Source organism: Syngnathus scovelli, chromosome 2 (assembly GCF_024217435.2).
Source record: "Syngnathus scovelli strain Florida chromosome 2, RoL_Ssco_1.2, whole genome shotgun sequence".
Lineage (NCBI taxonomy): Eukaryota > Metazoa > Chordata > Actinopteri > Syngnathiformes > Syngnathidae > Syngnathus > Syngnathus scovelli.
In genome coordinates, this window is record NC_090848.1 from 17,262,977 (window position 1) to 17,278,268 (window position 15,292).

A 15,292-nucleotide genomic window follows, 5' to 3' on the forward strand; every position below is an offset into this window, starting at 1 on the left:
TTGATCGAGATCTTATCATGGTCAGTGTGGGACCTTGGAATTTGGTGGACTTTTTTTGTCCCTATAAAGTCAAATTTAGTAGCGGTCAACGGAAACAAATTGGGTTCATTCAGCCTCGAGGGTCCTGCCTAATTTCTTTCTGGTTATGAAAAACGAAATTACACAACTGTATATAATAAAGACACACTGAATAGGGGGGGGGGGGGGGGGTAAGGGTTGTTTGGACACTTGTGTATCAGTAAGCTAATATTATTCGGTGCAATGAGACTTGCAAAGAACAGAAAGTTTCCTAAAGGGGCGTTACGCGCAACATTTGCTGTGACGTCAACTCCCTGAGCCCCTCCATCTTTGGCGAAGAAGAAGTTCGTAACACTTGGACAAACTACTCAAAGTTCTGATTCGGCGTTTGAAATTGTGGATACGAAGAAGGGTTGTGCTTCTAACCATTCGGGTTCATCACACTAGTAAACCGATGTCTTCTGAAAAGGGGGTTTAGCTTGACGTCTTTGACATCGGCACAGCGTCAGCGGGTGGGTGAGTCACTCATGTCCCACACTGGAGGCTCAACAGTTAAAAAGCGATGCCCACATTTGTCTCGGATGGCCGCTCGTAGACGTTCTTCGCACCATTTCATTCCCCGAAAGGCTGCCGGTTCCTCGGCGAGTTGCGCCCTCTTTTTATGAACGGGGCCAATGCCGGTGGACAGCGGCGAGGGGTCAGCCAGCAGCTGAGCCGGTCGGGCGTCAGAATGAGGATGCCCCGAGGAGGACGCTTGTTTCTGGCGACGTGCCTGGGATCTCTCCTGGTCCTAGTGCTTTACTTCCAGAGTATCGGCAAGCCTGGTAAGTCAGCCCCAGACACTTTTATTCGGAATAGAACTTTCTTGTCTTATTCTCACACTCAATGCAACAACAACGAATCGTCGCCTTGCGATCGAGTAGGAAAGTAAAAAAAGAAGAAAAGAACGAACGAAGGCTTTTGAGGCAAATCATTTAAGCTAACATCGGATAGTTTACAATTCATGTCAGAGTATTAAAGTTATATTTCCTTAGTAAGATGTTGTATTAGGAGTAAAATATCGTATCTTTTGTCTGCTATATGAATTGACAGAAAAGCTGTATCATGAACTATTTATTCTGATATTGAAGTATGACAATATTACTCGTGGTAATAATATAAGTACAGATGGAGTTGCATATGAGCCAGTGCACAAAAGGCATGTATGCATTTGTACGTTGTACATATGCCAAAGAACAAGTCTAAATATTGTACTTAAACTCTTATTTGATAGGAGACCTCTATCAAGGTTATGCAATCGTAGTTTGGACTTCTTTTATCTTGCATATGACTTCATATTGTACCATTAAGATTTGTGCATTTACTAGGGGAATCGGGGCGGTTCACTGTCTTGTGTCATGTTTTTAAGATAGTGTTGTGATTGACTTTCAATAGGATGTGGTCAATCTGCAGAGGGTAGTTTAAATGAAGTGTATGTGAAATGGAATGAATGTGCATCAAGTATGAATAAGAGCAATGTGGAAAGTGAAAACCTTTGAGACCCCCTGCATTCCTCTGTGTCCCCCTCCCCTCTTTTGTTTCCTGGGCTTAGGCCATCATGGACTTTAGAAGGCAGATATTACTTCCCTATGGAACAACAGATTTCTCTGGGAGAGGAATCAGTACCAAAAGACAAAGCCTCAGTAAGTAGGCTCTGATTGATTGGTGCTAAGCAAGCATGTGAGCCTGGACAAAATTTCCCCCCATTGACTGTAGAGCTTGTGGATCTTATAAACCTTGTGCTCCTCGAGCTTCCATCTGAGGGTGCCCGACAGACGCTCTGTAGGGTTTAAGTTTGGTGACAGTGTTGGCCAGTTGGCCTTTACCTTCAGTTTTTGTTACCATGCTGGAATACTGTCTTGGTCTCATCAGAGCATAAAACATTGTTCCCATAATCCATGTCTTAATCCATGTTTATCTTCAACTATGCTTTCTTGTGCATCATCATTAGAAGAGGCTTCCTTGTTGGACGACAGCCATGCTTGATCAGTTTGATACATTGTGCATTGTGTGGTCTGAGCACAAAGAGGCTGACAAGACCACCTGGATATGATGCTGAGCACGCCTGTTCTGAGCAGAAGCGGTCCTGTTAAACCCACTGTATGTTCTCGGGCCACAGTGTTGCAGCTCAGTTTCAGGGTGTGGGCAGGCTTCAATAGAGCTCCTAAAGCAACTGTTCATTTTTTTTTCCGTTTCTATTTTGCGACAAGGTGCTACTTTGAACTTCCAGTGAGCAGCATGAGAGAGTGTTAAAAGGATAACATCAAATTTAACACACCATCTCCCCGTAACCCGAGACCTTGTAAAACTAACATGTCACATGAAAATGACGAACTTGGACCTATTCACTTTGGCGTGTACACTGACTACTTGTAGCAAAGTGTTATTTTCTTAACATTTATCCTATAGAATAATTTTAAAAGTCAGTCTACAGTACAGAATATAAAATGTTATGACTGAAATTCCCATTTTAATTTTAATCACAGCGGACATGTTAAGTCAACCACTGTCACACAATATGCATTCTGAATTTGAACAGCATTTCACACATGAAGCAACACACCTGAATAGCCTACAGTGCCCACGCAACATCACGCATGCTGCTTGTCCTGTCTGGGCTTGCTGCACAGGCTCACCAGTAGCAACTTTAGGCCCAGTGAAGTTCATGATGAATGTCAACGCACAAGCTGTCATTTTTTTTCTTGTCCAGATCTGACTGTACAAGGAAAAAACGTGTCTGCTTTCTGTTTCAAAGTCAAAGTCAGCTTTATTTTTATTTTTGATGTGATAGTCACTGTTGCAAACGTTTTATGAAGAAAAAAATTAATGGGGTAAAAAAAAATCACTGAGTTACTCTCCGGTTTTAAACATGGACATACAACATACACATTAAAGAAATACACTTTTGCACTTCAGAATGCGCTCGGATCATCATCACCATGACAACTGATTTATCTTAGGAAAGCCAATTATCTGGCTGAGCCATACTGTACATCCTGCATTGCTGTTCAGGAAGCTTGTTGCACATTATTGTTTTGCATTCATTGTCTGACTTCCTGTGGCAACACCCTCAGGGTGGCTCTCAGGAAAGAAATACAAGCTCTATCCATTGTGCCAATATAAACTCATCAGTCTTGTCATCGTTATTGCTTTAATGGTTATTTTGTCTATAAATGTCAGTCTACCAATGTGTCTCGGGTGGTGGCTGATCCGCTCAGACAAGAATTTCGTGCGACAGTCAATCAGGAAAAACATAACTGAGCTTGAAAATGAAACTGGTAATAGATGGGGTCATGGGTTTAACTCCTTACATGATCACTCAAAGGCTACGTTCACGCTGCAATGCATGGTGCCCACTTCGGACTTTTGTTGTTAATTTTTTGTAAAGCCCCTATCCCACTGAGGGGCGAACTATTGCGAGTGTTTTCAAATGCAGTGAATGTTGCAATCTCAGCAAGATTTGACAGGGTTCATAAAAGGTAGCAAATGTTTGCCAAACTGTTGGCAGACGTTTGCCTGTAAGTTTTCTTGTCACAATTGTGTTGTCATTGCATTTTTTTAAACATGTTCAATATTTCCTTGCAGAAAAACAAAATCACTAAAAAAAGTTAGCGAACAACTGGCAAACATTTTGCAAACATTGGTGACCTTGAACCAACAAAGGTGTAAGACCATTTTTCACAGCAGTCATTTTTAAATTCATTAATAATACAAATATATTATTGTCCTTGCTGAACTATTATAAAACTATGGATTTTCACAAAACGTTTTGAGGGTGACTGGTGCATATGTTCAGGATCTGGATATGGGTCCAAGTATAGATGTTTATTCATTTTCATTCAAACCAATGAAACTTTTGAGAAGCATGAATGCACCACCCTTATCTTTGTCATTCTCTGTGAATCAAAGTAGATTGCAAACTTAAAAGGCTTGACAAATAACAGTCCAGTCTTAGTGTCTTTGTGCTCCACTGAATGAAACTCTAGTTTAATATCTTTATCAAATGCTAAAACAATAAATGAAAAGGTGCAGAAGAAAAAGTGTACCACTCGAGTTTTTTTATTTGACTAAACGGAGTCAGCAACTCACGTGTCACGTAGTTGTGCAGTGTGTCAATTGAGTTTGCGACCCTGCCAAGTATCATCACAGTGTGAAGCACTGCAATTTGCTGTGTATGCACTTGTGGAAAACAAAGCAAAGTCGTGAGTGTTTACTAAAGTCAAACCCATTCCTATGTGCTAATTTGCTAACAGCTCCATCGGAATCACCATAAGTCTACAGTGCATCCCGTTTATAAAAAGTCAGGACCAGACAAGTTTCTCACCACAGTGCCACAGTTGACTCAAAGAGGTAAAGTTGGTTCTCCTGAGTTGTGACAGTGATGGATTCCTCCTCACAGCTTTAAGCTGAAGACATTAAGGCCTTCTGAGTGAGTCAGTCCACCACAGCTAATTTTAGCTCACACTTACTGTAGGCATGAAAGAGACACACACTTATTTGGAACTGGACACGTAACCAGAAATGTGTAAGTCTGTAAGACCTGTGCTCGACCTTTTATCATTCACCTGCTCAACACTACATTAGGGTAGACATCACTTTAATAGGTCAGGACTTATTTTTCTGCTCAATGGTGTTTAACAATGTTTATCTTTGCTTATGTGTTAACAAGTATTGCTTTAAAATGTTATTTTCTGATGAAGCATATTCTAACATTTTGAATTAATAATAATAATAAAAGAAAATAAAGCTCGTCAGTTTTATTCTTGCAATATTTTCAAATCTTCTTCAAAGTACCGTTTTGGTACCAGTATCGAGGTACTCTATGCAAGTTTAGTATCGAAGCCAAAATCTTGGTATTGTGACAACACTATTCCTCCAAATGCTCTCTGAAGCTAAACATAAATACAATTCCACACCATTTCAATTTATTGCACATCTTGCATGTGGAAATGTCACAATGATATTCTTTCCTCCTATATTGTTCCGCCCTAGTGTATTGCAGTTTCGAGCCATATGAAAGTCCAGTACTTGTATAATCAAACGGCTAAGGGCTAACTTACACTAGACAACGCATAAAATTGCTTCATGACACTTGACTAAAAGTGATTTATATAACCAGTGTGAATTCCACGAGCTTTTTTCAGGCATGCTGAATTTCTTTTGCCCCCAACACAGCTGAAAGACATAGACAGGTGCTCAATATCTAAGCATATCAGACAATGGGTGCAATCGTTCCACTGGCCAGTTACTGCCACCTTACATAATAAAAAACAAAAAGCAGAATGACCAGAAATAAGTGGCAAAGTCAAGTGTCCTGTCTCAACGTGATACCCTGTGTAAATGCAGTCAGCCTGCCTCAAGCACAGTCTGAGTACAAACCAGCAGGGAACTTTATTATATAAATATTTCATCCTGGTACTGGACAACTATCCCAGTTTATACCCTATCATTAAAAGGAACTTTTAAAAGCAAGTGTCTGCACAACCTTACAAAGGATATCACCTATTGTAAACTCACATCATCTTGCCGGTGTAATTGCAACCATGTGTCGCGCTTAAGCATGCTCATGTGTCTGCCCCGTCCGTGTAAAGGAGGCTCCTTGTTTTTCTTATTTGGCTTTAGTTTCCTTTTCGGGACCAAAATGTACTTTGCGTGTATACTTGAGCTGGATGAAATAATCAACCACAGCTTAGCTGGTCTATTTGGATTCTAAAGAATATTAATGCTTCATTATACCAAGACATTTTAAACAATTAATGTGTCCAAATTTGTGGGGACCTTTCTGTTCTAGCGTGACTGTGTCCCATTCTACTTAGCTAAACCCCAAATCTAAAATACTTTCAGGTTGGTACTCGAATACAAATATCAAGCTAGCACTGAATGCATACACGCTTCTACTTTCACTTTTAATATATGTCGACTATTACTTTTCTGCTGTACACGGCCTTGCTAAAAAGAGGATTTAGTAAGTGAAAGCTTTTTACTTCTCAAAGTAAATATTTACTCAGTCAATGTCGCATAATGTTCTCAGCTCTTTATCTTGATCACTGAGAGGAAGAGATTTTTAAACAGGGAAGCTAATTTACTCACAAAGCAGGACCCTGATTTTGTGCTGATTGAAGATTAAAGAACTGGCCCACACATTAACGAACATCCTTCTCCCACCAGTTGTTTTAAGCTCGTGCTGTACTGTTTATAACGTCACGTTGACTAAGTGGACTCGTGTTTATTCAGGAATAAAATATTAATACCACTGCATAGACTTTAAGCACTTAACAGACACTGAACCCTGACCCTGAACACTGGCCTGTTTGTGTAGGGGCTCAGCTTCAACCGCCTGCATTGCTTCACTTCCTGGGTTTGAGAGGAAGCTGTGGCTTTCTGGTGCGTCAGAGCGTATGATAGAGAAAAAGATGGTTATACAGAAACAAAATATGAACCTTTTACGTGAATAGATTGCAGACAAGAGATTATGGTATGGAATTTTCAAATCTACATTGTAGTGACCAAAACAAACATGATGTTGCTTAAATAAAACAAAAGACAGATGCATAAAAGAATGCCAAGAGTACCAATTTATTAGACTCGACACCAAACTTCCCTCTCAGACAGTATCAAGCTGAACAGAGCATTGGTGGAGGAAATCAGACAGACACAGGAATGTCATGCTGCAGATGGAATGTGGTGCACGATCAGTGGAAGAATTTAATTGAAGAGGGAGGGCAAGGCTAAACAAAGTGAGATTCAGATGCACTCCAGTGTAGGTAGAAGTGACATTACAGCAAGTCAAGTTTGTTGCGATAGCCCTTAATCACAAAAGTCTCAAAGAACTGGAATTGGGAATGGAAGGGGCAAAGATAACATGAATAGGTGCCAGTCATCCAAAATGAGCTGGTGATTACTACTGACCACTGGAATCTGTCCTTGGACCTCATGTGTCCATCCCCACCACTGATTGTTCCTATGCCCCCTCCATAGCTGCGTTTGTGCCAGTGGCATGATTTAAAAAGTAAAATGATGATGACAATATTGTGCTCAATAAATTGATTTCTAAAAATTTTAGGATGCTCGCTGTTGTCATATTGATGACTGAAATAGGATGACATTCACACAGACACACACACACGTCGGTGTGGCTTAGAATGTGACCTGTACCCTGATCAAATTCACCATAATTGGGTTGGATCAATGATCTTTCTTTTTTAACAAGACACTTATCTGCCCCACATTCTGACAACTTGCACAAGTGACAAAGCCAGGTCATTTCTTGAACATACAATAATAAAAAAGCCCATCTATCAATACTTCACATTCTCATCATCGGCAAGCGGCCTCAGGTAATTATCAGCAGTGTGAAGGAGGATTAAGTCATCTTAAACCACGGAGTTAATCATTTTAACTATGGAGCAAATTCAGTAACCGTGTTCACAACAAAGGCGAGCTGAGGTGCAAGTAGGCATTTCTAATGTGATTATTGCTGAAGGAAGTGCATTGCAAATGAGGTTGCAAGCACTGCCAGCCTAGAAAAAGACACATCTGGTGGACACAGGCTTCTTTCACTCTTATTTACAGGCCTGTTTGACTTTCAGACTTTCCATCAACCGCTGGCGACCTACCTTGTTCTCTAGCTATTAAATGCATCCTGTGCACTTGAAAAGCAATGAGTTATGAAAGCTGTAAATCTGAGAACTAAATAATGATTTACATATGAATTGCTGAGTTACTATGAATTCATGATACATTTGATGCATTGATTTATTGCAATTATTAATCACAGCACAGTCTTTGTTCAAGAAGCAGTGTACAAGCCAATACACATGGACCATCCCTTTGCTAGTCACATGAGATGGTGTTGCAATTTAAAAATAAATATATACTATATTTTTGTGTATTCATTGGATTTACTGTCTCAGTTCCTCATAGTCATATCCTGAGTACTGTCACATGGTGACAGGAAAGGTTTGGAACTGCTAAAATGTGAGCTGTAACTTTAAGGTGTAATACATTTATTTTGAGTGTGCCTGTAGTTTTGTTTTATTGTACAATCAACTTAACTTGTATCATTTTCCCGAGCAATCCTAAAGAATGTGGTGGGAGTGGTGAATTCTGAACCAGCGATGAGCGATGTTGTTCCACTCCAAATATATCGTGGTCAAAAAAAAAAATCGGCAGATTTGAAAAACAATCATTCGATTTATCTTTTGTGTATAACTAAAATAAGACATTTGCAATGATATGATTTGACTTTGGAAATGCAATGACCATCAATCCTACTTGTGTGATATTGCTTAACTGATTTTTATTTGTTTCTTTTAATCACTAAATAATACCAAATAAACAAAAATAATTGATGTATAAACAGTAATCGTAGAAAATATCTTTTTAAATACACCTTAACGCAAATGAAATTGTATCCAGTTATATGAATGGAATAACCGATAGAATAAATTATTCGAATGAAGATTCAATAGTGACAGTCTAAATGGTATTAAATACGTTTTTTTTTTTTTTATCGACGCCCTTGTGTATGAGACAAGATGTCACTTGTTAAGGTAAAGATATACCGCTAAACTGTAAATTGAGATTCCCCAGTCTCACAGACACCGTGTCATGTGTATTTACTTTCCACTAGTAGGCTGCATTCTGTGCTGCCACGACATACTATTAAGGCTCTAAATCACATATTCATATATATAAAAAAAAATATATATATATATATTTTATTTTTATTTTTTTTTCAACTCAAGCCCTCAATCCAGGCGTTGTCTGTTCCTGCTCAAGGCTCCAGACCATAGGGGAGCTTTTTCTGATACAGATTCTCCTTTGGGAAACAAATTGTGTGAATATTCAGTACACAAGTAAATTCCAGGTTCTCATATACTGTAAAGACTGCCATCCAATGTAGATTTTACCTTTAATACCTGTAAGAGCTTTTTAGAGAACTTTTCTCGTGTTATAAATCATGAAGTCCATTCTCCTCCTCGTACGAAGGCTTTGTGTGAAGTTGTGAAGCAGACCTATACATTGTTTCAGCCACATGTGCAAAACTAATCACTTCTCAGCTTTTTTAGCCAGACCTCAATACCACAGTCAGTCTTGGATGGATGGGGGATGGGAGTGGGAAAAGGGACAGTGAAAAGAAGAATGCTTAGATGAAAAACAACACAGGACATTTGCAACTTTTCTATCAGTTCTGTAAGGACTGGTTCTACTGGCAAATTTGTTTATAGAATGTAAAATAAAAGACCCCCTTAAAGGTTAAATAAGTCTACATAATAGGCATTGGATAGGACATGAAGTTCCTAAAAAGTGATGGAGGAGAAACCAGAGCAGGAGCCAACCCTGGGGGCGGAGCAATGAGGTATTCTGGTCACCCTCTGGCCACCTCACATCTAGAGTAAAATTTTAATACCTGTGACTTTCCTGCCATTTTCACAGTGATTAAAAAAAATTAGACGAACTTAAGATATTGTTTTTATAAAAGCAAGAAAGAATGCCAGCGGGAAGAGTGGAGATCAAGGTGGAACAAAGATATATATCCACGAGCAGCGTTCACGCATCAGGCATAAACCAAGCTTGAGAATATGACCCAAACATGTCTGATTGCAGAACCCAGTGTTGGGACCAGTAGCACACCAAAGAAAAGCAGGAGAAGTCCACTGCAGACCCTCTATAGTGGAGACCAGGTAAGAACACACACATCAAATACAGTTTGCTTCTGTTTGGAACAATGTACATTTTGTTGTCTAAATTTGTCAAGCCCACCAAAACCAATCATTTTATACCTTAACATTTTTTGTCATCCTTCTGCTGCGGTATTAAAACAACGACATAACACAACTGATAACTGCCCCTGTTTATGTTATTTTAACCCTTGTCCTTCAAGCAGCGGCAGCTGTTGGCTGATCAGAAGTCACTTCAAGGTCGCAGGGAGCTGCTGGAGCAGGCTTGTCTGAGTCATACGAAGAAGCGGCAGGTTCTTTCCCCAGAAGATCTTAAACACCTCATTGTGGATGACAAACACAACCTCATTTACTGCTATGTACCCAAGGTTGGTAAATATGACCTTTCCGAACACAGTTAATTCGTTCCATGGCCACGCTTGTAACGCAGAACACTTGTATGAAAATACAAGCCTCTAATATTGTAACATAATAAATGCATACAGAAATGAAAACCGTAAAGAATGAACGTTTTGCCACATTTTTTTGCTTCATTTCAGTGGACATTGTGCCACTCCTTCGGTGTGTACACTTTGGCCACCTGGGCGCAATAAGATACAGATGTAGAGACACACATGAAGAAGAGTTTTGCAATGGGTGCAGTAAGCTTCATGTTGAAGTCACATATCTCAACACAAGCAAGCTTTTTATTTGAGGGAGTAGATCAGTTTTGTCTGAGGTGTAAGTGGAATTTACGGAGAATTTGGGGTAATTGTGCATCAACCTTTGCACTCACAGTGGTACAGAAAAGGAATATCTTATCATATTCAAATCATCTGTAATCCATATATTCTTAATCGTAATGTTCTAAGATGAAGTTAAAATGGCATTAAACAAATTGTTATGCTGGTATGTCTGGGTCATGTAATGCGGCCTCCCTTCCAGGTGGCCTGCACCAACTGGAAGCGCATCCTCATGGTCCTCACCAGCGACGGCCGTTACACCAAACCCCTTGCTATCCCTGCCAATGAGGCCCACGTAGCAGGCAACCTGCGCACACTGTCCGAGTTCTCGGCCCCCGAGATCAACCGCCGCCTTCGCAGTTACCTCAAGTTTATCTTCGTGAGGGAGCCTTTTGAGCGCCTGGTGTCGGCTTACCGCAACAAGTTCACGCGTAGCTACAACACAGCTTTCCACAAGCGCTACGGGACGAAGATCATCCGGCGGCACCGGAAAAACCCAGACCCGGAGGCTCTGGAGAATGGGAATGACGTGTCTTTCCACGAGTTTGTCCAGTATCTGGTAGACCCTCGGACCCAACGAGAGGAGCTTTTCAATGAGCATTGGGAGAGGGTGCACTCCCTTTGCCATCCGTGTATGATCCACTACGACGTGGTGGGCAAGTATGAGACGCTGGAGCGAGACGCCCATGCTGTGCTTTCGTTGGCGGGAGTGGAGGACACGGTTGAGTTCCCAACGTCCAGTAAAAGCACCAGGACGGATGGTAACATGGCGGCACGCTTCTTTAAACACATTAGTCCTTTTTACCAGAAGAGACTGTTCAACCTTTATCGTATGGACTTCTTGCTCTTCAACTACTCGACTCCGGAGTATCTGAGAACTTGATGAGAGGGGCATGATCTTGTAATTTAGATGTAGTTTTCTTTGGGTTGGGGAATTTGCACTTTTTCATCACTGTGGACTGATTCCTCCTCCTCCTCCTTGCTGTGTGATGAGCCTCATATGCAGAGAATTTTTTAATTTTCTGGTGAGATTTACTTGATCAAGAGCTGCACGATATAGCCTTAAAATAAAATCCTGATCGTTTATACGCAAGGGGAAAAAAAAAAGTCTGATTTCTGATAATAGATTTTTTTCACTGGTCAATTTAATTCAAAGTAAAGTACAATGACATAATTAAAAAGTTGGAGAAAATGGATTTTTAAACATACTGTGATGGGAAAATGAAGCTTAAATTTGCTTCATGAATCAGTTGTACTTTTTGACTTCTCCAGATGGGACACTCAGTTTAACATTTGGCTGAAAGCACACTGACTTGTCATTTCTTATACCCCTTTATAGAAACCAACAGTGCCATCTAGAGGAGTCAAAAATACAACTAGTTCATAAAGCAAATTTGAAGCTTCATTTTGACATCACCGAATATAACCCTTAGTACATTTTCATAGATAATTAACAAAAATATTACCTTCTGAATTAATATGGTATCCAACAACAAAACTGTCACTAAACACTATGAATTAATGGTGTGGCTTAACAATGAACCTTTTTTCATGAAGATGTTCACAAGATCCCACATAGAGTCCATTCTTAGACAAGGAAAACAAGCCTGTCTACAAAATGAGGCTATAGGCATGACCTGTTACAATTTACAATGTAACAAATAATCTCTGAGTGGGTGCTTGCGCAATGGAGAGGTATTTCTGGCCTTCATGTAATTATTCAACTGTGGAAAGGTTACTTCATGCTGCTGTAAAGTTTGGTGAACTTCCAGACGCTCTTATTGTGAAGACACACCACCAGAAGTAGTCGGGTAAAAAGTGAAACACTGACTTGATTGGATTTAACCCGGATGAAGTTTGTAATGCTTTTACATGAGCTGTCGTGCATATTGTCTGAAGTTGATCACAAAAGCCACTTCACCGTTGAAGTGGATCAGTGTGTGGCTACATGACTGCTTCTTCTGCAACATATAAAGGTGCACTATGTCTTTGACAATGTTCAGTGTGATGAGTGACTACTGGCCAGGCTCCATGTGAAATAATTGTGCTAATGTCTGTTTCTTAGCAGTAGTTCGAACTTTCTTTTAGCCTTTAAATATATTTTGCAGCAGAATGTTTGTCTGACGCCGCATTTCCAAAGTACTGATGAAACAAGCTCCACTGTGTTTCCGAAAAATGCCACATGGAGTTTGGGGTGGGTGTAACCCCTGAAAAGAATGACGCATCGATATAATCGATTAAACAACCAGCAAGGAGCTGTATCTTACATGAAACGAGCATGGCTCTTTGAGCCTGGGACCAATGAGTGAAGCCTTATTCTTGTGGAGCTGGTTCTCCTTTTGCAGGTACTAACTGTGAACATGAAAATTCAGTCCAAAGCTCCTCTGGTATCTGGAAAAATGTTAAATTATACATATCGATGCATTAGATATTTATTGTTTTACAGTGATGTATGTCGTCTTAGTAGCTAGGGGGGAGAAATATGCAAGTTGATATCGTTGAGATATTTTGCCACCAAGAGCAACATTACATGGATTATGCAACATCATTGGATGAAAACCACCTATGATTGATGACAATATCTATGTAACTGAAAGAGCGAAAAGCTGTCATTTTGCATTATAGAAAAATTGTAAATAAATTACATTTACATTTCATCTATTAATCAACTAGAGATAAGATTGTTGCAATGTCCATAATAATTCTAGTTTACTGCAAGGGTTAACAATGTCTATATTTGCTCCCACCCCTACTATTAATAGACTTTGTATGCAGAGTTTGAGTGACTAGGGATTAGATAGTCTGTTACTTGTTTTTTGCACATAAAGCGATGCCAAATAAAAATCCAAAGTTTATTTGTTACAAACCGACTACTTGTTTCTTTCAGTTCACAGTGTTTTACCAATCTGAATGGTTTTCATTTCAGCTTACAGTCATTGCCCAATTCCAGTAAACTTGCCATCCCTCCACTATTGCCGCCTGTTTCGTTCGCACTGGGCAGCAATACTGTATAAACAACGGCATGACTGTGGTCGAAACTTGAGTGAAGCCCAGCTCGGGTCAGAGCTTCCCTTGTTAGGGCCCACCGGGGACATGAAGCGGTGGAATCCACCAACATCAACATTGCATAGGCTTGCAGTCATGAACAGCAAAAAAAAGGATGTTGTATAAAAGGGGTAGTGCTTGGGTACAGCTTTTCAGGATAAGATTACCAATTCGTATTCATATATGCAGATCAATACAAGTATTGATAAAATGGGGACTAATCAGTATTCCAAACCTTTCCTCTTGTGTTCTCTCTGATTGGCAGTACTAGGCCAACAGTAAGTAAACCAAAGCAATAGTAAATATGGTTGAACTTATTATCTTCAAATCAAAACAAGCTAGGTGTGTGGATTGAAGGAATTTAAAGGACAACAACCCTCCTCTAGGCGCCGTACTACTGTATCAAAACACTTTCTTTACAAAATTTTGTAGCGTTACAGGCTCCATCAAGAAGGTTGACTGTTGGCCTAGCACTGAATGAGTGGATTTTGATGTTTTTTTTGTTCATTGTTCAACATGCTTCTGTTCACATCGACTCTTTGACGTCAGCATCTTCAGTAATACTGCCTCATGCATAAGCTGGAGGTCCACTCCTCCGTAACCTTTCAAAGTTCCGCTCAAAGCAATCACTCAAACAAGCGTGTCTGACCACGACACAGCCTAGCCTGCCTGAGATATGGTATCGGCACGACTGCTCTACAGTGAGGCCAAGATGCCCCCGTCAGCCACAACCGACCGCCCTCCCATAGAGCCCACAGGGTGTCAGGTGCAGCAGCCTGCACCCTAGCTTAATTGAGGCCTGCTTGGGCCGTGACTGGGCCGCCGGCTAGCGTCAATGTTACATCAACCGGGTAACAAAGGTAACAATGCAAAGAAAGCCACAATATATCACTGAAGGAAGCAACTCCAAAAATAGACTTGAACCGGGTTACTTACTGTTCCAGAGAGTTGGTATCAATCCCAGGGAAAGTGAAAGATGTTCTGCTAATCCACAGTTGTATTGTCCCAAATTGCTCAAGAAGTCGCACTTAAACTGTTTCCCGTAAATTAACGTGTTTTGGGAGTAGCATATTTGATGCATAAAGTCCAATTACTAGACTTTCTGTGGCTCAGATGTAGGGAGAAGAAAGACGCTATTGTTCTCCTGCAATACCTGTATTAGTTTGAGTTCAAACAGGGATGGGTATAAATGTATAAAAGTGTCATTATATAGGAAAAGCAATTTAAAATTTTATCATTTTTAACCTAAACGTATTGGCGATACTGGCACCAGTATTTGCTTGGTATCATCAATACCAAGTCATGAGGATGCTTCCAACAAGAACTATGTAGTTTATATTTCAGATGATACTTCTGCAGAGGCTGTGCAGTTAAAGAATGAGATTTATTCAGTGCGATCAGGTTGATCATAAGTTTGACAAAATATGACGACAGGTGGTCTCAATAAAAATTCCATGGACTAGTCACACTCCTCAGCCTCCCCGGTAAGGTCTATTCAGGGGTGCTGGAGAGAAGTGTCCGTCGGGAGGTCGAACCTCGGATTCAGGAGGAGCAGTGTGGCTTTCATCCTGGCCATGGAACAGTGGACCCGCTCTACACCCTCGGCAGGATCCTCGAGGGTGCATGGGAGTTCGCCCAACCAGTCCACGTGTTTTGTGGACTTGGAGAAGGCGTTCGACCGTGTCCCTCGGAAGGTTCTGTGGAGAGTGCTTCGGGAGTACGGGGTGCCGAGCCAACTGATAAGGGCGGTTCGGTCCCTGTATCACCGATGCCAGAGTCTGGTCC

The 15,292-nt window shown here is 40.6% G+C and overlaps 1 protein-coding gene across 4 annotated transcripts; it reads left to right on the forward strand.

Moving 5' to 3' along the window:
• The first annotated feature begins 293 nt into the window (after window positions 1–293).
• Window positions 294–13,328, forward strand: LOC125988566 (carbohydrate sulfotransferase 11). 4 transcript variants are annotated; one of them, XM_049753899.1, is made up of 5 exons: window positions 702–842; window positions 1,610–1,700; window positions 9,667–9,743; window positions 9,944–10,108; window positions 10,665–13,328. In XM_049753899.1, exons 2-5 carry the CDS (start codon window positions 1,616–1,618, stop codon window positions 11,343–11,345), a joined length of 1,008 nt encoding a protein of 335 aa, XP_049609856.1. In that variant the 5' UTR covers window positions 702–842; window positions 1,610–1,615; the 3' UTR covers window positions 11,346–13,328. The 4 variants fall into 4 exon arrangements, with proteins under 4 accessions (XP_049609855.1, XP_049609854.1, XP_049609856.1 ...); XM_049753900.1 differs by having other exon boundaries at window positions 9,947–10,108; XM_049753898.2 differs by lacking the exon at window positions 1,610–1,700 and having other exon boundaries at window positions 294–842; window positions 9,947–10,108.
• Window positions 13,329–15,292: the final 1,964 nt, after the last annotated feature.